Source organism: Triturus cristatus, chromosome 3_1, assembly GCF_964204655.1.
Source record: "Triturus cristatus chromosome 3_1, aTriCri1.1, whole genome shotgun sequence".
Lineage (NCBI taxonomy): Eukaryota > Metazoa > Chordata > Amphibia > Caudata > Salamandridae > Triturus > Triturus cristatus.
In genome coordinates, this window is record NC_140583.1 from 347772778 (window position 1) to 347798552 (window position 25775).

General features: G+C 41.6%; 1 protein-coding gene across 14 annotated transcripts in view; it reads left to right on the forward strand.

The window, feature by feature from the left end:
• TJP1 (tight junction protein 1) overlaps positions 1 to 25775 on the forward strand; it is a 1155396-nt gene that overhangs the window by 747320 nt on the left and 382301 nt on the right. For all 14 annotated transcript variants that reach the window (XM_085644067.1, XM_085644073.1, XM_085644075.1 and 11 more), the window contains 2 exons: positions 9764 to 9866; positions 22259 to 22532. In XM_085644067.1, coding sequence (XP_085500193.1) covers positions 9764 to 9866; positions 22259 to 22532 — 377 coding nt within the window. The remainder of the gene's footprint in view (positions 1 to 9763; positions 9867 to 22258; positions 22533 to 25775) is intronic.

Genomic DNA, 25775 nt, shown 5'->3' on the forward strand with positions numbered 1-25775 from the left:
CACAAAACTGGATATGTTAATATCTCAGTGTAATGTTAACTTTTGGAGTCACGCAGTATGTGCTGTGATGGCTGGAGTTTGGGCCCCAATATATGTTTTCCATTGCAGTATTCGTGAACCAGTTTACATCTGAATCAGGAGAGTAGAGATGTTGTACATGCTGCTCAGCCAGTGTGAATGTGGTGTGGAATGGTGGTGCGTCATGATGCTGTGGAATGTTGGGTGAGGTTGGCAGTTGGTGTATGGGCTGAGCAGCAGGAAGGCTGCTCCTGGTGGGGCTCTTCATGACATCTTATCTCAATAAATCTACTTATCCACTCTACCTTGGATACCTTTATTGATTACAACATTTTGGCGATGATTTGACAAAGAAAAACCTGCATGTAGGAACTGCTTGTGTGACAACTTTATGCAAAGAAGATCTTGAAGAAATCAGAGTCTAAAGGCACTACAGTAAAAAGAACCTTCATTAAAACTACTAGCTTAAAGTGAAACAGTGAGTCTGGCAGCCCTGAGCCCCACCAGTGACCTTAAGATCGGTCGGCTCCAACCCAGGCGTACCAGATACTGCTGTGTTCCTGAACTTTTGGAGTGAACCTGTGAGGAGAGCTGCCGTGTTAATATAGGTTTGGCTCGTGGAAGACCCTATAGAGATCAATCAGCACATGTTATGTGCAGTGTTGGCAGACATTGACTATTTATGGAATTGGCAGTTGTCAAGTGGATTAACCTATAGTATGGCCATAAAAAGGGAAAGAGACTCGCAGGACCGGTGGACCGTTATTACTGCGTGTGGACAAAAAAAGCTTACCCTTTCAAATTGATCGCGAGGACGCAGACAGCGGTGTTGGTTACGTGATGAAGAAGACGTGGGTAGCTCCAGTCATATGTCGACGTTTGAGCCCAGGAACGCATGCTGTGCTTATATTTTTGAGGCACGCTTCAGAAGTGAACCATACGGCACGCTGTACTTTTGCGTCATCTTGGATATCTGTTCCCTGCTCTTCTGCTCTCTGCATCGCACGCAGCTATCGGTGGTCCAGACCTTTAGTTTCTTAGAGTTGGTTGGCGTGATGTTCTAACCTGCAGTGGCATCTCTTTAATGTATAAAAACTTATGGGAGCGACCCCACTGCCCAAGAGACAGGGTACCACAAATGTGTAAAGAAAAAAGTTCTCTTGGGTATGATTAACCACCTTAACCACAGTTATGCCAAATTCATTCATACAGATATCAATCACTCATATTACCAACTAAAATTATAAAGATCATACACTATCAGTTACTCATATTATCAACTGAAGTTGTAAAGACTAATAATATTCAACCAAGCTTGACTTAAATTCTGGAACACCCAAATAAATAAATAACCGCATATAATTCAAAAATAAAGGTAAAGAAACAGTCAATTAAAAATTATCATAATTTATTCACAAGGATATAATCACATATCTACATCCCTACAATTGAGTCCATGATACAATCAACATAAAATACAAAAACAAATTAAAAAATGTCTTTAAAATTTTTTAGAGAGCAAAGGTGTAATGTGAAATCAATCTATTCATCACAGAATGGTGTCATTCCAGTGTAAATCAATGTATACGTGTCATAGGTCTATTCTTTTTGCAATAGATCAGCATATGAAACAGTTTCTGGATTTTAAACCAATTCTGAATTGCACAGGCGTCGACGCGTTTCGGTGGTTAATTCTTATTTAGGTTCCACCTTCATCAGGACAGGAATAAAATCTCTCCAATCTTTCTAAAAAGTTAAAAATAACCTAATAAAGCAAAAAAGAAATTTTAGACCGTGAGGAAAAAGGATAAAAGACAAATAATATTTTCGTTTTCTAAAACTAAAAAGCAACAACAATATTATCAATTTCCTAAATACATTGTCACACTAGAGATCTTAGATCAGTGGTGAATCCATGAATGTCCTATATTTCAAACAGTTTTTATTTAATTAATTTCTAAAATAATGGAACAATCAGTAAGGTATCCCTAAAATAAGAAAACCCTATTTTACACATAGCTCTATCAAATCTTTATCAGTGAGTTCATACGGTCATTAGGAAAGGTGTCCATTGGTCCTCAGGACTAAACATAACCCAAACACACAAACTAATTCACCACATTAAATTGTTTTCATTATTCTCCAGCTGGCCTCATATGTCCTAAAACATAGAGGCTCAAACGGTATTATTGTTTTCCATCAGGTTAATTAATGACCTTATGTTATGTCTCCATCTTTCTAACAATATTGCCAATATGTAATAGTAATAATACATACCCCCACAGTGGGTTCAATCCAAACAAGGGAACAGATTTATTGCAATTTTCTGTTATAAATGTGTTCTTGATGGAATGCCTTGATATCACAGTTTTTTCGAGCTATATAGGAATACAGATGTCTATTAGGATCAATACTGGTATCAACAAGATTCCAACTAAATTAAACCGTAGGGAATTTCCTGCTTACCTCAATATCGCATAATAATGTGGAATGTATGAATCTCCACATACATAAATTCAAACCAATGGTTCCGAGAAATCCGCAGGGATATAGCAGGATTTAAAATGATCAATGCAGTCTTCTCATGGAAGGTATATATTAAAATCCACCTACAATTTCAATGAATGTTAGATATCTTATTACTAGCATATCCAAATGTAGATGTCAACTTAGACATTATATTTCATAGGACCTACTAAATTCATTAGGAATTCATGTGTTGAATCATGGTTCAAGCAGATCCAAAATGCCTAGGGGGGTGGGTGTGTGTGTGTGTGTGTGTGTGTGTGTGTGTGTGTGTGTATATATATATATATATATATATATATATATATATATATATATATATATATATATATATATATATATTTCAATAACAATCCATGGTTTTATTTTATCCAATTTAGAAAATTTAGCGATATAAGCTCACCCCTATTATCCCTAGTCTTCTTTTTCTATATAATAAGGACAACATATACTCAAACCGTTGTCGATTACTCCCAAGTTAGCAAATATTGTGTGTTGTTTTAAGTATTCTAAAGTTGTGTCTTAAATTCGGTAGTAATTAATTAAGATAATATAAGGAAAGGAGGAACAAAAAACATTCATGATTTACATAAACCTCTTTTAGTCCCAATATCGAGTCAATGGTTCAAAAGTGGCGTCTATGTTATTAATCCGCTTTGGCAGGTACGCAAATAAAATTATAAAAAATATCACACTTAGTGACGGCAGGCCGAGTTAGGGGGCAAAGAATATCGGAGAAATCAGAGGGTTCTCAATAAGTGCACCCTCTAAAGCCCATATTCAAGTTCACAACGTCTCCTGTTTACCTTCGTGATTAGGTGTGGCCAGATCCTTCCAAGTGCCGCTCTGTCTCCCCGTGCGTCTCGTTGCCGGATAAGGGACCAATGAATCCGTTGTTAATTCACGGACACCTTTATATGTTAGACACTCCGGTATAACTATCTACACCTGGAGTGTTACGTGACAACAACGCGACTATCCCTCGTGATCTTAAAGCGGCAATGTTTTCCGTAAAGCGGCAATACCAAAATGAACCCCAGGGTGGGGTCCACTGGTGGATAAAATTTGCCAAATAACAGCCATAGGTGTAGTTTTGTACTCAGATCCATAACTACATTAATAGTCCAAAAAGCCAAATACCCTATTCTAGATGTATTTCTTTGGTTTGTTAGTAAACTAAACATTTTAAGTGAGTGGTCTGCAGACTCCTACTGTTGTGTTTATTAAAGATTATCAAAAGAAATTTATTTTTAAATATTTCGAATGTTTATAAGGAGTTATGGCCAGAAAGACCATTTTGTACAAGATAGATATCTATAGTTTATCACTTCAATATATAAATGTTAACTAAGTGGAGGATATAAGTTGAAATGAGTCTACCATATACAGAAACTGGTTGCCGGTACGCCAGCTAGATTAGTAGAGCAGATATCAAGTCATAAATATATCCGCCATAGTGTTCAATAAAGGAGTATTGTCGTTATGTCTATCAGTCTTTCAGTCTATCAGTTTCATCCAATCCTCTTTGGTGTTTAACCCCGTTCTAATGGTGTCTAGAATGGAAATGTACCATTGTTCACGTTTTTTACGTTTTAGGGTTAGGTCACCTGATCTCTTATTCCCTTCTATCTTCTCTATAATGAACCACCTAAAGTCCATTAAGGTGTGTCCCTCTTTCAAAAAATGAGTCACAAGAGGAGCATTTTCCTTTTTATTCTTTATGGCAGATTTATGTTCTCCTAACCTAATGCGCAATTCTCAAGATGTTTCACCAACATATCCCAAATTACAGGGACAAAAAAGCAAGTACACTAGATTCTTACTTTTACAGTTGTTCAAAGTTTTGGAAGTCAAAGTATGTTTGTTGTAAGACACCTCTTTACCCAGTATGCATTGTCCGCACATATTACAACTACTACATTTATAGTTGCTAATTGCTTGAGTGCCCATCAGTGTACGTTGATGAGTGGAAGAAGCTTCTCGATAAGTATGAACTAACTCTCTTCTCAAATTGTTATTTCGTCTAAAGGCGAACAGTGGTCTATCGAGTTTAGTCGATGTTTGGTCATTAAGGATATGCCAATTTGAGTTAATGATGTTTTTAACTTTGTTACTCAAACAGGAATATTGGCTTACAAAGACCAATTTTTTCATGTCATTGGTCAATTTTTTCTCATTTTTCTTTCCTCCCAACATACTGTCACAATCATAAAATCGTGCCCGTTTGAGGGAGTGTGTAATCAATTTCTTGGGGTAGCCTCTATTCTTGAGTTTGTTAGTTAAAGCCTCAGAGTGCTTGTAGAAATCATCAATAGATGAACAGTTCCTCCGCAATCGGAGGAACTGTCCAAACGGAATATTATCCTTTTGTGCCTTGGGATGGAAACTAGAATAGTGCAACAATGTGTTTTTATCTGTGGGTTTGGTAAACAATTCGACTGCTAGTGTACCTCCAATCTCTTTGATCCTTAGATCCAAAAAAGTAACACTTTGATTGCTATATTCTGATGTAAACCTCAGGTTCAAATCCCCTAGGTTTAGCCAAGACAGAAATTGTTCCAGTATTTCGATGGTACCCTCCCAAATGAAAAAGATATCATCTATGAATCTGCCCTACTTCACGATGTTTTCAAAAAATGGAGCAGTTTCATTGAATATGTGGGTTTCTTCAAATTGGCTCACACATAAACAGGCCAGACTAGGGGCACAGGTGGCCCCCATGCTGGTACCTTTGGAGATAGAGATCATTTTTAAATAAAAATAGATTGTGCTTAAGAACCAATTCTGTACAGGCCAAGATGAATTCAGCCTGGGCCCCTCTACACTCAACCGGACCAAGGATGCTACTAATAACACTCAAAGTTGCATCCTGGGGTATGTTCGTGTAGAGGGCCTCAATGTCTAAAGTGACCAAAAATTGGGTTTGGTTATTAAATTCACAACCTTCAATTGCTGTGATCATATGGGCGGAATCTTTGATGTAGGATTTCTGTTTTAGGACCAACGGTTTTAAAAAACTATCCACGTATTTGCTCAGTGGTTCCAAAAGCTAGTTGATACAACTAACAATGGGTCTAAGCGGTGGGTTATTAGCGTCCTTGTGGATTTTAGGTAGTCCATATATAGCAGGGATTACTGGTTTATCATTATGCAAATATCTATATTCTTTTTCAGAGATCCATCCGTTTTCTTTGGCTGTGGTAAGGAGTGTGGTAATTATCCCTTTCAACTCATTCCATTTATTCATTGGTACTTTACTGTAGTGGTCCTGTACATTTAAAAGGTTCATCACCCTTTTTTCATAGTCGGGGGTGTCGAAAATGACGACCCTCCACCCTTATCAGCAGGTTTAATTGTAATATCCAAGTCTTTTCTAAGGTTTGAGATAATATCCCTCTGTTCCTTACTGATGTTATGTGTAGTGGGAGGTTGGAATCTACAAATATCTTGTATTCTCATTTCCGCAACTTGTTCAAAGATTTCTACCTTCTTGTCTATTTGGCTAATGTGTGGGGTAAATGTGGATTTAGGTTTGAGGCCTGAGATCGGTTTCTTCTATTAATTCCTTATCGTCAAAAAACCTAGTTAGTCGAATCTTACGAAAGAAAGACTTAAGGTGGCATCTCTTTTAACACTCATCTCGATATGGATGGACATGTCATTTGAACTCGGCGCTGCATCTCTGGATTTACTCAGTGTTATCTGTCTAGGAGACTTGCTTGAGTTACACGCATTTTGAAATGTTGTCTTTCTCTCCCTACATGCGCCATCGTCATGGTTCTCCTTCAAAACGTCTAAATTGACACACTCTTGCTTTTGACTTTTCTCTACGTTGCAGTACAATTTTTCCCCAGCAATGTATGTTACAGTTTTCTGTTAGTAGCATTAGAAATGCATTTCTAGGTACCTTAGGGTTGAGAGAGACATCGGGTGAGGAGTCGCTCATCGGGGTGAATGGCCAGTCTCCTGTTTCACAGTGAATGTTTTTTTGCTGGTTTAGTACTACCATGTTATATATGTATGTTTTCTCTAACCACAGTTAACGTAAATGATTTGCATATTGTAATTTGAATGGGGTATGAGTGTAAGGATCAAAGGAGTAAAAAGAACATCATTGACCTCGTGCTTCATGGTGCCATTGTTTTGGGCGTAAGATCTTCTTTTGTGTTCTTGGGGTTCAACTGCCGTGGGGTTTTGTGCTAAACTTTCTTGTTTATGGTTCTGCAGAGTGAGTGTTAAGCTTCTCTGGTCTCCCACTATTTTTTGTGTGGGTATGGGTTGATTTCAGTAAATCACCCTGTTGGTGTAGAGTGTGAGATGACTTTTGGTGTTAAGTCTCTCAAGATTACCACCCTGGTGTGGTTGTGGGGTAAGTGGATACTTCACATTTGGTGGTGGGTGTGTGAGAAGGCTTGTAGGTACTAAGCCTCTCAGGTTTCCCACGTTGTTTGTGGGTGAGGGTTGATTTGGTTAAATCACCCTGTTGGTGTAGTGTGTGAGATGACTTTTGGTGTTAGGTCACTCAGGATTACCACCCTGGTGTGGTTGTGGGGTAAGTGGATCCCTCACTGTTGGAGGTGTGTGTGTGAGAGGGCTTTTAGGTGCTAATCCTCTGGTCTCCCACGATTTTTGTGGGTGTGGGTTGATTTAGGCAGATCAAACTTTTGGCGTTGTGTTACAGTTGACTGTATAGGAGTCACTCGTGTCTGCTACCTTTGTAGGTCTCGCCTGGCGTTACCAGCGCGCATGCTCTGCTCTCGCCATGCGAGGGCTTCTTGGAATCAATACAGATTCCAAAGCTTTCAGAGGCGAAGTTGAAGCCCCGCCCATCTTCTTCATTTGCTGGCACCATCCTCCATGCAAAACGCAGGCTCACGATTGAAAAGGAGGCTTCTTAGTCACTCTTTGTTAACGCCCTGTCCAGTTTTGGCCCCGCCCACCGGGATTGGATCTCTCACTTGCGGGGTTACAGTCTCCCTCATTAGCTGGGACGCTCTCTTTCATTGTCATTGTGAGCGCGGGTCGCCTGGGTCGAGCTTGTTTTATTTAGATGCGCTCGTCACCCATTTTAAGGTTTCTCCTCCTCCCTACTAAACCACCCCTTATCTGTCGGCGATTAGTCCTGCTTCACATAACAGCATTTATTTCCTGTTAGCGCGTGCACGCACACAACTCCCAGGCATCTCCCTTCCTCCCCCCACCATCCTAACGCAAGCGTTTTCCTGCATCAAACGTGGATACTTGTTATCCAAGTGAAGACTGCAGGCTGTGATCGATTTCCGACTTTCAAGGACTCAGAGCCCATAGGAACCATGGCTCTGAGTTCGAGGGGGACTAAAGTGATGTCTCCTTTTAACGAGTGGCTGTGACCCTTTCCATCCATACTCTGCGAGATTGAGTGTGGTGGGGCGTCCTGATGTGTGTGCTCGCCCGTGCCTGCGTTGACGTGCGAGTGTGCTATTGTGTGCATGTGTGTGTCTAAATGCGTGCGACTGCGTTTTTCTGTATGTGCCTGTGCGCACGTGTTTGCACCATTGTGCGCGTGTGCGTGCGTATGTTGAGCTAAAAAAACGATTTTCAATCTCAGTGTGCGAGGTTCGACTGGCTGCAGTGAAGCCCGAGGCTCTCACATTTAGAGCAGAAAGGCTGACTCACTGGGTGCATATTTTAACAAAGTATTCAAAGTCCAGTCCAGTTTGCAAAAAGGCAGCGTGTTATGTAATTTTACCACCCTCTTTTTATAAATCCCTAATATCTGCCAGCGCAAACACACAACCCGGACCTCGCATCATGTATGCATCTTGTGTAATTGTACACATTACAATTCACAGTAATAAACATCGACAGATTTGGAAAAACACCACATTTTTGTTCTTGAAAAAGCCAACGAATCGGGGCAGAAGCTGCCAGGCCCCAGAGTCGCGCTCACACGCTCAATCACACATACACGTTTGTTTGTTCAATGTTTCAGAAGTGCCCAGGTGCTCGGGCCTACTCATCAGGCGAGCAAACGTTGACCATTTTGACAAGTGTGAATGTGCTTCAAAGGGCGCTAGCCGGCGGCTGTAGCGCTTCAAGAGTAAATGTGTTTCATAAAGCGCTAGCTGGCAGCTGTAGCGCTTATTGTGCAGAGTTTGAAAACTATGGGTCAATTGGTAATAGGCAAAGTTTTCTCCTACAAGTGAGCAGCTTGTGTTATTTGTTCTAGTGCGTTTTTAGTACTGAAATAGGTCTCGCCTTTTATTAGGTTAAAGCCATTTGCTTTGCTATACAATACCATTAGCAACGCAAATGGCTGTAATTTAATCGAAGGCGAGACCTATTGCATTTTCAATGCTTGTTGTGGTTGGTGGTTGACTTTGGGTATCACCCATTTGTGTGGCGTTTTGTTTCGTGGTGTTTGAGTGTTTGTTCTTGTATTCCTTGTGGGATGATCTGTATTGCACCGTTGAGGTTTGGTTCCCTGTGTTCACGTTCATTTCAGCCTGGCCAGCTGGTATGTTTGTGGCGAAAGGGGGTGTTTGGTTGATTACGCTTGGTGTAGTAGAATGCAGTTTTTTTTGTTTTGTGTGGAAAGGGAGAGGATGTCGGTAATTCTGTTTAATCTTGCTCTGTTGGTACTTACATTGAATTGAGTACATGGGTGGGAATTGAGATGTTCCTTCATTTCATATCTTGTGTTAACATTCAAGTATATTTGTACATTCTTTTGTGATTGCTTTGCATTTTGATTTTAACTCTGCATGCCCATTGTATCGCAAACCTCCACAAAAACTAGATATGTTAATATCTCGGTGTAATGTTATCATTTTTTGGAGTCACGCAGTAGAATGTGCTGTGATATTCGGAGTTAGGCCCCAAAATATGTTTTCCATTGCAGTATTCGTGAACCGGTTTACATCTGAAACAGGAGAGTAGAGAAATCATTTTACAGTAAAAAATAAAAATCATTGTTTTATCTCGCGTCCCTTCCTTCAAAGAAAGCAAAGCATATGAGATGACGGTACGAAATTATTGCTGAAAACCGAGCCACCGCAACATGAAGTACTCCCAAGGCAGCAAAATACATATAACCCCAAACTTATTGTATTTGTAAATGCTTGTTAATGGGTGGTTTATGTGAAGGTTGGTGAAAAATAAACATACACCTCCAACTTGTATGTAAACCTCATCAGTGGCTCTTTCTGCAGAATGCATGACGATTTATTTCTATTTTTAGGGAAAATGACCGTGTTGCAATGGTCAATGCTGTGTCCATGGATAACGTGGAGCATGCTTTCGCTGTTCAGCAGCTTCGGAAAAGTGGAAAAAATGCCAAAATTGTGAGTACTTTAACAAATTGTTTAGAAATCATTGCAGTTTCAGTTCTAACACATACTGCATGTTATATTCATACACTTAATGAATACACGTGGCAGCAAGCTTAGGTGCTGCATGATCTTGATAAAAACTCAAACTCACAGGATACCCTATAGCCCATTCTAGAGAGGCATGACTGCTACTGCAGAAATATTTTGAATTTCATGGTTGAGATCTTTTGAAGTGCAACTTGAGCCCTGCACACAAAGCTACTGTGTAGACAGACTCCAGGGGAAATTCACACATGGGGCACGCACACATCCGGCTATTCCCTTAAAAGTGCAACATTTTATTTATACCCTTCCAGTGTATCAGCCATAATGCATACACTACTATTGTAAATATATTGTACGAGGTTATGAATCAAGATCAAAGGTAACATGACCAACATATAAATAGGTTATCCCTAGCATCACCTGATCTCTGCATCTTAGTCAATAAGTTAATAAGAAAATATTGATTCACCTAGGTTCACTAGAATTTTTCAATAAGCAGGTGACTAAGCAGTGCTTGAATGTGTGGATTGAGGTCCTTAGTCTCTTTGAACCAAATGGTCTGCTTTTATTTTTTTAACTCGTCTAGTGACAACTTTGGGCTGTGTGTTTGCGCAAGACCTCTTGTGGACCGCTCCAAAAACATACAATGGGCTTAAACTCTCCCATTGCTTACCATTGTTAGGCTTTATTTTCACTTGTTTGCTTGATTCTTATTTGATGGCTTCCCTTTCAGTTCTTGTGTTTTTCCTCCACTGGAGCATCAGCTCTTTAACATATCTTTTTAATGGGTTACTTGTATCCTTCTACTGGCATTTGTTTTTTAAACCTATCTATCTGATAACCACCTAAGATCAAACGAGGTCAGTTCTACATGAACTCGAAAATATATTGACTTCAATACCAAGCCCAAGACCCCTACTGACATCACCACAGCATGAAAAGCCTTGACTCCCTATTTGTATTAATGATATCTTGGTTACTTACTTGGAGTCTTTCTCCGAGAAGTCACACATAATGTTTATGATGTAATCCAAAAGAAGTCCGAGGCTGATTCAAATGCTGCATAGGGTTACAGCAAACTCATCTCAGCAGAGTTGGTTCAAATGCCACACCTAATTATTATTATTTTTTTAAACATGCGCATTTACAATTAAATTGACAGTCTTGTAGATCTCTGAAAGAAGATTCCTCCCATGTGACGTGATTTGAGTTTTCCTGTTTCCCAGTTCATGTTCAGGAAATGTTACGCCTGTAGATCCGTGTTCCTTTGACAAAGACGCACATGCTGCCAGATAATGTCATTTAGGCACTGCCGATCCCCTAACTCAAGTGCAGAGAGTTGGCCAAATAGGTTACACGCTGTCACTTCCTTTTGAAGTTCAGGCTGGAAATACTCCAAATAGACTTCAATAAGATGCAGTGGATGTGAAGAAGGTAAAACGCCCCAGGCAGGCTGTCCAGGTGGTAAAGGACACTGGTGGGGCTATCGAGGGCGTTATTTTTCTTCAAGTTTCAAGCTTCTTTACTTCAAGTTTCCCTAGTAGTTTCCAGTAGTACAGGTCATCAGTTTTCAAATTTAAATTATCTCAATCAATCAGGGGATCATAGAGCACAACCTACTCACCCGGAGCGGGTCTCAAGGCGCGGGGGAAAGGGGGTACGGGCGGAGGGGGTCCGTTGATCCTGGAGGTTCACTGTGTTTCATCAAAGAGCCAGGTCTTGAGGTCCTTTAGGAACTTAGAAAGCGAAGAAGTCTGACAGAGGTGGAAAGGGAGGGAGTTCCATGCTTTGGCCGCAAGGAGGGAGAAGGAGCGCCCTCCTGTCCTGCTTTTCTTGATTCGTGGTACCACTGCAAGGGAGACCTGGGCTGAGCGGAGGGAGCGCTGGGGAGCATGGAACGTAAGGCGGTGGTTCAGGTCGGAGGGTCCTGAGTTGTGGAGGGTCTAGTGTGTGTTAGGAGCTTGACGGTGATCCTCTTCTCGACTGGGAGCCAGTGTATGGTTCGTAGGTGCAGGCTGAATTGGCTGTGGCATAGTAGGTTGAGGACTAGTCTGGCGACTGCGTTCTGGAGTTTGCGTGCGAGGTTCTTGTTTATCCCGGCGTAGAGTGCTTTGCCGTACTCTAGTCTGCTACTGATGATGGCATGTGTGACCATTTTCCTGTGTTCGGGGGGGTGATTAATTTGAAGGTCTTGCAGAGGAGGGTGTGGATGAACCCGAGGTTGCGTGCGTGGTCAGCGGGGGTTGGGGTCCGGGGGCAGGGGGCGCCAGATGTCGTTCCAGGCGTCAGGGTGTAGGCCCATGATGAGTACCTCGATTTTGTCCATGTTGAGTTGAAGGCAGCTGTTTCTCATCCATCTGGCGACTGCTTCCATTCCGACTTGAAAATTGTGTTTGGTGATGTTGGGTTCGTTTGTTAGGGAGAGGATGAGTTGGGTGTCATCAGCATACAATGTGATGTTGAGTCCATGTTCTTGGACGGTGGATGCAAGCGGACCATGTAGATGTTGAACAGGGTAGGGCTGATGGAGGATCCTTGTGAAACCCTGCAGGTTGTTGGAGTCTGTTCTGAGAAGAATGGTGGGAGCCTGACTCGTTGCGTTCTGCCGGCGAGGAAGGCTAGGATCTAGTCGAGGGCCTTGTTCCGGATTCCTGCGTCGTGGAGTTTGCGAGCTATGGTGCGGTGAGAGATTGTGTCGAAGGCCGCAGAGAGGTCTAGGAGGATGAGGGCCACAGTCTCACCTCTGTCGAGGAGGGTGCGGATGTTGTCTGTTGCTGCGAGAAGTGTGGTTTTGGTGCTGTGGTTCTTCCTGAAGCCTTATTGGGAGGAGTTGAGAATGTTGTTTTCCTCAATGAAGGTGGTGAGTTGGCGGTGTACTGCTTTTTCCATGACTTTGGCCAGATACGGGAGTAGGGAGGCATTATAACATTCCACATACACATCACATTCATACTGGCTGAGCAGTAGGGAATAGGTAACCAGGGAAAGGATGCGTTATAGGAAATCAAGTTATAACAGAACAGGACTTTTTCTTTTGTTCTCCCATCTGGATAATATGGAATCTAAACTAGCCTCCTTTTTACCTAGTAGTAGCAATTTTACATCTCCACCAGGTAGCATTAGTAACCAATCTAACGGGCAGGATCCCATGCCTAAAGCATATGTTATAACCCAGTTGTTTGCCCTCCAACCAATACTTCCCCAGCCTCTTGTATTCCGTTAGCTGGTCCAGTCCAATTGAGTAACAGTCTTACATCAGGCATAACGCAGGTCATTCATTTTCCGTCGCTGGTTTTCTTCACTCTGCGAAGGGAGCGGAGGGTAAAACTGTACCAGTGCAGCCACCTGACCAACTTCCGGTTATTAATCTCCCCCAATTCCTGCCCATATGTTACTGTTTTGTTGGGTGTAACTTCGCTAAGACACAACCAGTTTGAATCTTATGAAGAACTCTTTAACAAAACTCTAGATTAACTGGCTCGACATAGAAGCAGGTCTCTCTCCCATGCAGAAGACATCCTGTATGTAAGGAGATGTGCTTGGATCGGGCCAAACCTTCAATACCAACAAGGAGACTGCATTGTGGTAAATTTTAGAACCCCAAATTTGGTTCACCATTTGTTTTTTAACTAAAGGCGTAGCATTCTACCTAGCAGATTTATTACCCTGGTCCTGCTCGGCTTTTTTATAGACCACCTCCTTTTTATGTCTCGCCTAGCGTTGCAGCGCATGCGCTGCTCGCTCGGCGAGACATAAAGTGAGAGAGTAGATTTGAGATGGGGACTTGAAAGCCCGCCCCTCATTTCCATTGGCTGGCGTCACCGTTTATGCTAAACGGTGGGCTGCCATTGGAAATGATGTCTTTTTGTTGCCGCCCTTTCGCCTTTTCGTCCGGCCCATCCGGACTGGCTCGACTGCTTTGAGGCTGTCGCAAAGCAATTTCTTATCTTTATTGGGGCCATCTGTTTAGAATCAGCAGTATCAGGTTACTTCAGCCGCGTGTTTATTTTTGCATCGCACTTTCACTGAAAGTGAAAGCGTGATGCAAAGATAAACAACCGGCTGCGAGCGCTTGTTAACGGAAGCTCTTTTTGTAAAGTGTGCGCTTCTTTCAGTTACCAGATAGTTTTCGATGCCCATTTCTAGGATTCCGTGCTACTCTGGAAACACACTCACAGGGATTCCAGTGCTAGACAGAGCAGTGCAGACCCATGCATGCCAGGCGCTGGCGCTGTTCCCTCGAGGCCCTGCGCGTGCCCGACTCCACGCGCGCGCCTGCCAGTTCCAGTCCTGAAAGGGTTCGATGCGTCACATTTGACAGGTTCCTGAAAGGTTTCATCACGAAAGGGAAAGAGTGAGTAAAAGCCAGCCAAGCCTCCCTGCTCTGGGGCTATATATAACCTGCCCTCTGTAATTTGAGGGGATGTTCGAAGCCTGCCAGCAGAGAGTGACTATCCTCCCAGCTCCAGAGGTTTCCTTCAGACCACAATGAACTGGCTCCAATGCTGCATGTTTGAGGTGATTGTTGTGCTTTCATTCTTAAGGCAGCTGGAAAGCTTCCCAGCTCTGCTGCCGAGTGACACCCTTTGCTCATCTCTGTGCATTAGTAATATGACTGAAGGATGACTGAGGTAAACTCTTCCTCACTGCCCGGGTTGCGGCCCTTTGAAAGGGAAGTTCCCTCTTACTGCTTCAGGTGTGATGTTTGCATTTTCAGGTCAGTATTTTTTATTTTATTTTCGCATGAGTTCTATATTATCATCTTATATCGATGTTAATCAAAGTACCACGGGTATAAATGATCACCGCATTTATGTGGTACACTTTACGAACCAGGTGTTTATTTACCCATCTCAGTGGTAGTAATTATATCGACTTCAGAAGGATGAGAGACTGAACTGCCCTTGAAGGATTCAACCAAGCGACTTTTATCTTAGACACAAATTTCTGCGATTGATGCTCAGGATCAACGACCTCTGAGGTAACTTAAGTGCGGGAGCTTGGATTCTAATGACGCCAGAAGCAATTATGTATTTTGCCACCCCACTGCTTGCAATTAGCACATGTTTCTTGGGGGCAGTATGGGGCCTTCTAGTCCAGGACGACCTTTATGGCTGCATACCAGGTGCCTTCTCACCACATCAAATGCATTTGACCTGTTCAGCTAAACGCTTTGTGTTGAAATGTGCAGCCTGATGTGAAACACTGAAGTCGCTAGATGCCTGGTTCAGCCGTTCATCCTTCTGATGTTCATAATGTGTGGACCGGGGAGATGGATTAATATAACATCTGTTCCTTATAGTGCTACATAGTGGCTAATAAAGCGGTAGCAAGTGCTAAACAAAAATGTCCTATTATTATTATTGTGACATTGAGAAAGATGGGAGTCCTGGGACAGGTGAAAGGAGAACAGAGCATGTACGACTTGACACAATAGTGCACAGGTGGGTGTTTGCATCTCTTGCACTTCCTCTGAGCAGCCATTTACACAAGGCTCAAAATCAGTACACTCCGCAGTAAGGGCACCTTGTTCCTTTCTCCATGGACACTATGTACCAATGTCTTCGTCCTTATAAGGCCCAGCGCTTGAAGACTGCATTTATATTCTACTCTATGAAAGTTCAATATCAATTTCCGATTGTTAGATTTAAGAAAAGTGAGTGCTTCTCAAGGGTTAATCGAATGCAAGTGTTATTTAGTTCACTGCACGTGTTGCCTGTGTTTACAATTGCATGCTACATTGGCCGGTGAGCATCTGATAACGTCTAAATTTCTCCTGAAAAGTGACATTGTAGCAGATCCCATGGCCAGCATTGAAGGGCAGGCAGTGATCAGAATCTTAGGGGTCGCGGTTCTTAGACAACCTACAGTTCTTTGTAGTGAGGGTTACTATCAATTGACCAGGCACAGAAGATTTTCAAATAACACGTATGTTAAAGATTCCTAATCATTGGCATTGCTTAAAAAATGAGACAACTATGAGCCTGGGTTATAGTTTGGCAGAGGGGTACTCAAGTGCATCTAAAGTATTTGGGTGGGGCCCAGGCTGAACACATTTTTGGGGTCTCTATTCAGAACAGCTTTAAATTTATGATCCAATTTCAGCTTTTTCATGCCCCCTTTGGCCAGGTAACTGGCAGTGCACAGGCACACTCTTCCAAATTCTAAATGTGTTTGCATCTAATATTTAGGGATAGTGATGTGTGTTTTCAGTATGGTAACACAGCTGCAGCTCACTAATTGTACTGCAAATAATCTCTGTGAGGTCCTGTTTAAATCTAAATGATGAAACAAACAAAACATTTATCTGAAAACTGTCTGTTATAGATTCATACAGATGACAATAGGTCTTAACTTTTATTAAGTTAAAGCCATTTGCTTTGCTATACAATACCATTAGCAAAGCAAATGGCTTTTACTTAATCAAAGGCGAGACCTATTGCATTTTCAATGCTTGTTTATGGCAGCAGTCATGTAATCTTTTACATGTTAAGCGACACTGTGCACTGGATATGCATACTTCTACTTATCACAAGCTTGACAAACCATGAACTTAATCTTAATCCCCAGTGCTTAGTTAGTACCTCCTCCATTAATGTTTCAGCCGGTGCACAGGCCACATGGCATATACCGTGCGCCCCGTGTGCAGTACCCTTATCCAATAGGTTTGATCCACTCTCTTACTTGGACTGACATGCGGGCAGCAAGGCCCCTTTAACACCTGCTGTCCCCCTTACTAAAGCTCAGGCTGATAAATCACCGGTAGTATCTGCTGTCTTTATTGTCCCACAAACCGCAGCAGACACCTCTTTTATTCTGTCCACACAGTACAGATCTCTTTCTATATTAAGTTGGAATGCGGCAGGCCTAAAGGGGAAGACTAATAATAGTGAATGGCGGGCATTTTTGTCAAAGTACAACATAATTGCATTACAAGAAACATGTCTTACCACTGCACTGCATATTGAGGGTTATGCCTGGTATGTCTGTTACTACCTGTGACAGCATTAGCCCGGTCCAGACTGGATTATGGAAATGCCCTTTATGTGGGCATTCAAACGCAGCACTTACTTAAGCTGCAACGTCTTCAAAATGCGGCGGCCAGACTGCTGGTGGATATTTCTAAATCCCAGACAATCTCCCATGGACTGAGTACGTTACACTGGCTCCCACTTCAAAAAAGGATAACATTTAAATCTCAATGCCTAGCATTTAAGGCATTGATCGGTGTGGGTCCCCAATACCTGAAGCAACACATGACCTAGTATGTACCCTCCAGAAACTTATGATCATCACAGAGCGAACTCTTCCAGACCCCCCTCAATTTAAGAAAGCTCTCTGGGGTGGAAGAAGTTTCATCCTGGGGACAGTCAAAACATAGAACTCACTCCTGGCTCACATATTAAACAGCCTGACATTGCTATCTTTTAGAAAAACATGGCTCTTTGCCAACTAAAACTGCTCCTACTCTTTCTGGCAACCATTCGGGATCACATCGGACTAGCGTCTAGACGCTCTTGGGCATTCGTGTGCTATACAAATATTCAAATCAAATCAAATTCCCATAATGCCTTATCAACTTGGGTCGGGCTATGGGCGGGCTAACCATCTGGGTGAGTTTAAGGCTTAAGGTGGAGGTATTACAGGTAAATTCTGGGTCACCCGCTTTCTTAGCGATATTAATTCGTATTCCGAAGAAAAACATGTTTTTTTTATTTTATTCATTTTTATGACAATGATTTTGTTAAATGAATAAGTGAATGAAGTGTCTTATAAAATGCCCGTAGGCGTCTTGGCGCTGTGCGAAACAAGGATGAGGCGATCAGAATTCTAAATTTTAATAACTATAGTGTAATTGATTAAAATGCCAGGTTTTTAGCGGTTTTCTGAAGACAAGAAGTGATGGAGCAGTTTTCAGTTTAAATGGGAGCCGGTTCCATTGTAGAGCCATCGATCTGAAAAATCTTCTTCCACCCCATGAGGCACACTTAAAAAGCGAAAGTTTTATGAATCTTACTGTGCCAGATCAAAGGGTTCTGCCAGGGATATACTATTCAAGGTTTTTCTTCAGATAAGATGGAGCTTTTCCGTACAGAGTCTTGTAGACTAGGCAAAGTGCCTTTGAGATGATACAATGACTAACTGGGAGCCAATGAAGTTGCCTAATGGCTGATTTAGCCGATTGAAATGTTGGGATCTTAAGTGAGAACCGTGCAGCGGCATTCTGAAGGGTTTGTAATTTCTTTAGTGGAACCTTTGGTATCATTATATACAGACCATTGTAATAGTTCAGTCGTATTAGCACTAATGCAATGACTACAGTTCTCAAGAGATCTGCAGGTATAAATATTTCAATTTTCTTGACTGTAAGTGCATAAAAGGAGGTGGAGGTAACCTTATTAACTTCATCTTTGTATTTTAAATCCCTATCCATCAAAACCTACATTCTTTACTTTCAAAATTGCTGTTGGGAGAGTGCCTCATCCGGACGGCCACCAGTCTGGAGACCAGATGGACATATCATTGCCTAACAGGATGACCTCTGTTTTTGTAGAATTTAATTTCCAACAATTAACAATCCATCCACTTATTGACCGCACTCATGCCATTTCTGAATATGTCACCAGAATCACATACGCTTATTGCAAGGGAGACTATAATTTGTGTGTCATTGGCGTATGACGCCAACGACAAGCCAAAAGATTTTATCAAGGTGGCAAGCGGTGAAACATAAAGATTAAACAGAGTAGGGGATAGAGATGATCCCTGATGGACCCCACAAGGTAAAAAAATATGGTTCTGAATTAAATTCACCCAGTGACACCACTTGTCGGTGTCCAGTAAGAAAGGATTTTAATAGGGTTAGAGCCACGTCTATCTCGAAATCCTGCATACGGTCAACCAATATCTCATGGGTAACCGTATCGAAGACTGCTGATAAATCCAACAGGATGAGGACGGCACTACTGCCTCTATCCAGGGACGCTCTAATTTCCTCAGTGGCTTTAATCAGAGGAGTTTCTGTACCGTGATTTTGCCTGAAGCAAACACTATTTGCACACAATTTACTAGTTTGTTACATTTTCTATCCCACAGACAAGGTAAGACCGAAATAGACACACTCAATCATATTTTTTTTATTTGTGGTGATTTTAATACAAAGTTAATTGGAGGATCATAACCCCAAGATACTAGCATAGAAGGATATGTAACCACTCAGGGTGCGAGGGGGGTAGAGCTTCAGAAGTACCTTAGTGCTCTTGGACTGGATGATTTAATTTAGACTTTAGGAGGTGCTAACTCTACAGTTCGGATTTTTAAAGGGCTTGGGAGTTCCTCAATTATTACTATATCTTTGTTCGCTCCAACTGTACGCCCTGGTTTTATAAAACGGCGATCCTACCGACAGAGTGGGGGGATCATAATGGCCTGTGCTCCTCTATGCTTTTACCGATTTAGGGACTCGCTTGTGATAGTAATTTAGTATCCATTACACAACACTCTTAGAATGGCTTAAGACTAGTCTGGCACCTAAAAAAGCCCCTTGAAGCTTTACCAATCCTTCTGAAAACTCATCTAGGAGTATTTCTCAATTGTCTAGCTGAGAACGGGCAAGAGTTGATGGCTAATGGGTATAATTCGAGAGTCTATGCTCAAGCCAATTCACTCAAGGAATATGGCCCCCAATGGTTTCATGAGTCTAGTTCAAAGGCAAATCGAAAGCTGAGGAAGTCCTTAAACGCACGGCCTAGGGACTGGAGCGATATCTCCTTGGCATGGAGAGTACAAATCTGTCCTGCCAAACAGGAAGAGGGAACTTCACAAACGGGATTGGGAGGTACTAGAAAATGCAGCTCTTGTGAAGGTCAGTAAATCCTTTTGGGATTTAGTGAAATCAGTTCGCTCTAGAAATTCCCCCATTAATCCACCCCTGCAAAATAACATTTTAGGCTCTGATTGGGTCTCTCATTTAGTTTGTCTACTCTGTTGAGGAAGATCCTAGTACACTATTCGAACTACGTAATACATTACAGTGCTCCTCACCCCTTTTAATATCCATCATAGTAAGGGTGAGAAAGCACCAGGGCCAGACTGGGTACCAATGGATCTGCTGAAATCCTTGCCTAAGATTTGGGGCCCCCTAATTACCAATATAGTTAGTTCTTGTCTAACAACAAATATCCGCCCTTTCTGGACTACTGCAACAGTCGTGCCGATATTCAAAAGGGTAATTGCTTGTCCCCAAAGTGTTACCACCCCTTATCACTTATCGATACTACGCTTAAAATTAACGGCAATAGACATCTGCGACCGTTTAGTAAATCGGGCGGGGGACAAGGACATTCTTTATCCTTTCCAATTTGGTTTTCGCTCAAACCTAGGTACTAAAGAACAGTGTTTGAACCTGGCCTTGACAATTTCTAAATACCCCAATGCCAGGTGATCTCCCATCCACCTTGCGTTTATGGATTTGTCCTTGTGGACAGAATCAAGCTATGGTCAATGTTGCTGGATCAAGGAGTGAACCCCCCAATGATTAAATTGTTTGTTCTCATTACCTTTAGATTTCTCGGCTAGAGTGCATTTGAATTCCTATGGTGAGCTTGCTGCTGATTTCCCCCTGAAGGATGTAGTGTGTCCTCAGGGATGCATATTGGCCCCTCTATTATTAATTTTATATATAAACAGCCTGACAGCCCATTTAATTTCCCGCCTCTCAGCAGGTTCCCCAAACCCCGCGCTACTCTGACGATGCGGTGCTGCTTGCCCTCACTGAGGCATCCGGTTGTGCTTTTGGCCTTTTTTATGTCAAACCTGAATTTGAAAACTAATTACACAAAGTCGCACATCATGTCCTGTGGACCAGGAAAAATAAGTCTCGGGCAAGATCGAACGACTGTTGACAATTTCTAAAACCTAAGATTAACTTTTAGCTCATCAGGGTCCTGGAACCCCCACCTGGTGCAGGCTAGCCTAGAGCTTAGTAGACCTGTAGATACTGTCTGTAATCTGTTAAGAGCGGACTGTAGAGGGTCTGTTCTTCCTCCTCTGAAAGTGTACAACTCTCAGTGCAGTCACTTATGGTGCAGGTTTCTGGGATTTTAACAAATGCGCTGGCCTTCAATCTGAGGAAAATCGTTTCCTTCGGCGGTTGCTAAGTTTACCACCTACTACTTCCAGCTTTATTATTCACTCAGAGCTAAATCACGGCTATATATCAGATATAGTACGTGTGTCGCCACTTGTACTGTGGGTCAGTGTCTGGATGAACCCAGTGACAAAACTTTGTAGGGATGTCCTACTCGATTGCCTTGCGCTCCTTTCTATCCTGTGGCTAAGCTATATTCGGGACACCTTAGGATCTCCGGTTTTATCTGCCTGGTTCTCAAAGTGCTATGGCAGTGGTGATAACAGAATACATGGAGCACAGCATAGAGTTAAGAATGAAAACTGAGTTAGTAAGACCTTCAGTTTCGACTTACTATAGATGCTTATTACCAGGCATACCTGCCGTGTATGTCTTTAGACCTTACAATATGGGAAAGATCTCTCGTGGTGAAAACACAGATTCGAGTTGCCCCTGTGTTACCCTATCTGCACAATCACTTATGGACGTTGTTTCTTTTTGCAAATAGTACAGTCTAGCACTCCAGCACTTTATTTAGCCACTTTTTATTCATTTTTTATGCTGATGCTGTGCAACGCCAATAGGTCTACTCCTTGTGATGCATGTTAATGTAAGTTGCTAGATTGACAGGCTATGTTCCTGTTTGATGCACAGTGGAATGGGAAATAGCTGTAAGCATCAAGGAATTTTACTGGGGGGGGTGGGAGGGGGAGAGGGTGTGTGTGCATAGTGTACAGAAGGAATCCCGTACTCCACGAGGACCTGGTTTGGTGTTTTTGTCCAGTTTGTTCAGTTCTTATGGCATACTTTGAACACCTCTTTTGAACAAACTATAATCTTTCTTTGAATTAGCACAGGTATATTTTGGTTCAGTAGCTTGTTTTGTAATTTTTAGTCATTACTTTAAACTTTCTTGTTCTCATTTGACAGACAGCATTTTACAGCAAACCTACATGGTTAACTTTGCATACTCGCTGATTATTAAAATGTAAATGTGCCATATTTTAAGTTGTTACATGGGAAAAATATGTTCGAAATCATGCCAGTGCTTCATTTGGTTGTTCTACGATTTTGTTAAAAGGATTAATTTAAAATCAGTTTTTTCATACAAAGAATTAGTTTTAATATTGAACCACAGCCTCCTGTAGCTGTCCATCTAAACACATACATGCTTCTGCCTGAAATAATACTCTGCAAGATGTTCCATTGTGAAACTTCTCCTTGATTACAGACCATACGGAGAAAGAAAAAAGTGTCGCTTCCGGTAGTCCGACATGACCCAGTTCCAGTTTCTGATAATGAAGAAGATAGTTTTGAAGATGACGTGCCTGATCAGAGAACTTCACGGTCAATTACCAGTAGGAGAAATGAGAGAAGTTGGGTACGAGACAGAAGTGCAAGTCGAGAGCGAAGTTTGTCTCCAAGATCCGACAGAAGATCTGTAACTTCTAGTCAGCCTCCAAAACCTGCCAAAGTGACCTTGGTGAAATCTCGAAAGAATGAAGGTATATAAAAAAGAACACACTTGATATTCTTTATATTTGATGCTATCTGAGGAATGAAAATGAATTCAGCATTTATATATTGATTGTGCTGGAAATTAAAGTTCCATTTTGAATTTCTTTAGAACATTCCTGTGCAACTCACCTAGACACATCTTCACAATAATTAGTAACGCCGCAGGTGTATTTCATATGCAACTGTTTCCATGGTGATATTGTACTTAAGATTTTGTCACTAAGCATCACTTTTGTTAAATTGATTTTAAAGAGTTTTAGGACAATTTGTTTCTTCAAATGAAAACCATGGTTTTAAAATACTTACATAATTTAAATTGTGTAAATGTTAGTTGAGCTGATCAGAGACCTAACCTGCACCCATAGAGTTTATACATAGATTCTCGTTGTTTTTTCTACCACCCCATTATCCTTTCACCAGAAACTCTGCAGTCTCACCTCATTGGACCTGCAATGGCTATTTTATGTATGCTGAAGTCTCGCTGTGTATGCCTTCAGATTGGACCGAACCTTTTTAAAAGTATTTTGTTGTTTATTTTCAGATAAAAGTATGATCAGGATCAATATTTTATAATTATCAAACACATCTGAATAGATATAAAATGATTATTTTTTTTAATGGAAACGGAATCGATCTTGTTGAAAACTCCTAAAATACAGGTTTACAGATAACTTGTATTTGTGACAGTGCTTTTTGTTGAGAGCTTGACATTTGTATCCCTGTTACCAGAAAAATATTTTCTTGCCTAATGTTTGTTCAATATAAATTTGATTAAATCCAGCACCTCCATTTCAAATCTTCTGTATGTCTGGAAAAAAAAGAGTGGGGATTTTCTCTTTATGGTGGCGTAACTAGTGGGAGTTAAGCACTACATTTTCAGTGGATAGGAGCCTGCTTTTTTCCTCATTATTTAAAAAAAAAAAAACATGCAACTTGATAGGGAGGCATATGCATCAGTACTTGAAAGCTGCATTTTGCAGTGTGCACTATAGTCAGCAATCACTAATGGAGAAGGTGATCTCTACCAGTTTCATGGCAAAGAGTGAAAGAAGTGAGGGCTGAAGGTGACAACTAGGGTTGCATATAGAATGTACTTGGCAATTAGAGATATGGACCATTTGCCTTCCTGTTTTTGTCTATTTATATATAAAGGTGTGAGGTGTGGTGGTGTGTACTAGAGTGAGTTTAGGGGGATGAGATGAGGGGAAAATGTTACACAGCCTACATTTCTGTGTTGGGTACACTTAAGGTAAGTATTCAGTTGCTTAAATGAGAGGACTACCTTTTTAGGGCTCGCGCTTGCGTTGCAGTGCGCAGCGAGAGCCCTTTTGTAGGGGTTTTAAAACTGTACCTAGAAATTGCACATGCTCGTGCGTGTGCTTTTTCTTTTTTGTTACGGGATTGGCTTGTGCGTGCATGTTTTTCAGAAACCGAGCACGCAATAGGCCAAAGGCGGGCGCGTTGCTCCGCTCATGGCCTATTGGTGTCTGTTACCCGCACAGGGTAACATGTGGTTTGCATTATTGTGCTCAGACGCTTGCACGATAATGCAAAACACATGACTCGCTGTGGCGCGCGCGCGCACCACTCGTTATTTAGCCTCTGTCATTAGAAAGCTGTATTACCATGAAAAACAAAAAAGAAAAACTCGTGCACTGAAGCACCTTATTTCAAGATTCTCTGTAAGTTCGCAGGAATACTACATATTAATATGTCCCCATTTCTATGAGTGGCATTATTGCACATTTATCGTTAAATCGTAGTAACTAGTGGAAACATTAAGGTTTTCTGTATGCATTGATGTGGAATTTTCTACGTACGTGGGTATTCCGTGTTGACGCTGCTTTAACTGGGCTCTGACTGCTCTTTGTACTGGGATATTCTCATTTTGCCTCACCCAAGCACTGGAATTTCTCATTTCCAATGTTGAAAACCGGTACTCGCCGAGCAGAAGTGCAAAGAAGCAGCTCGTGACTGATGCACAACCTGCTCCCGTTCCATCCAACCGGCTGCTGCTTTGCTATCGCCAGCCCGAATCAGCAATAAAGGTGTGTGACTCCATGGGCCCTTGATCTGTGTTTGTAGGTCAGTGATCGCTGCCTCACCCTAGATTGTCCTGCAAAAGCATCCTAGCTTAGGCACAGTGTCAAAACACAATAAAAGCACAACTCTGACTCTCATGCATAGCATAATAAATTACTCATGCATGCTACACGACACACACACTTTTCCATTTATAACTTTTCCAGAGTAGCTTGATACCTGCCTTGCCAGGGTGGTGAAGCGCTATTTAAATACAATTACAATACAATCTACCCCAGTCTTGGAGGTTATCCGAGCACATGCGTGAGAAGTCTTAAGAGTGCTACACACATTATCGCCTTGCTGATGGCGATGGACAGCTATTGTGAAGAAACATTTTCGATCTAATAAAACTGCTCTATTTTGTGTCTCTTCTGAGAAGCTTTTCTGGTTTCTTCGGTGATCCAGAGATTTGAAAAAAAATCTACTATTTTTTAAAAGGCTTGTTTTAATAAGAAGCTTGCAAGACCTGCAGTGTCTTACAGCTCTGACGCACAACAAATTCACAATCAACTGCAACAAAAAGGCATAATTAAAATACTGTGCCACTGCCTCCATGTTTTCTTTAGAGGACTTTGTGAACTGTCTTTCTATAGCACAGAATTTTGATTCACACGCGAACTTCTGAGGACTTGGTCACTAGCTACATTAATTTTAACGACCCCCGTACAGATACCTAGTTCTAAAGGTCTATCAATTTAAAGTCCACCATAATGGTAGTTAATTTTTCAGATACCATATATTTTTTACCATAGTTTTGATTGCATAACTTGCATCCTTCCACTACTTACATACAGGGAGATATCTTTCCTTTTATGTGAGAAATCAAAAGGGGGAGAGTGAGTGAGTGTGTGTTTTTGCTCTAAGAGCTGCATCTCCTCTTAAATTCCCTAGCTCCCAATGCTCTACTTATTGCTCCCTTCTACCACTTCCCTATAACCTTGCTCCTTTCTTTTTTTTTTAAAAACATGCTTGCTGCACAGGATGTGTTTTTTGTACCACTCTGGCGTGATTATATACCATTCTGGAATGGTAAATTATAGTAAAGAAAGGAAAAACCCAATGACAGTCACATTACGTTAAGTGCATGTGTGGTTAATGTGGGGCTACCTGAAGTGTAATGAGCCACACACATGCATAATGATGCA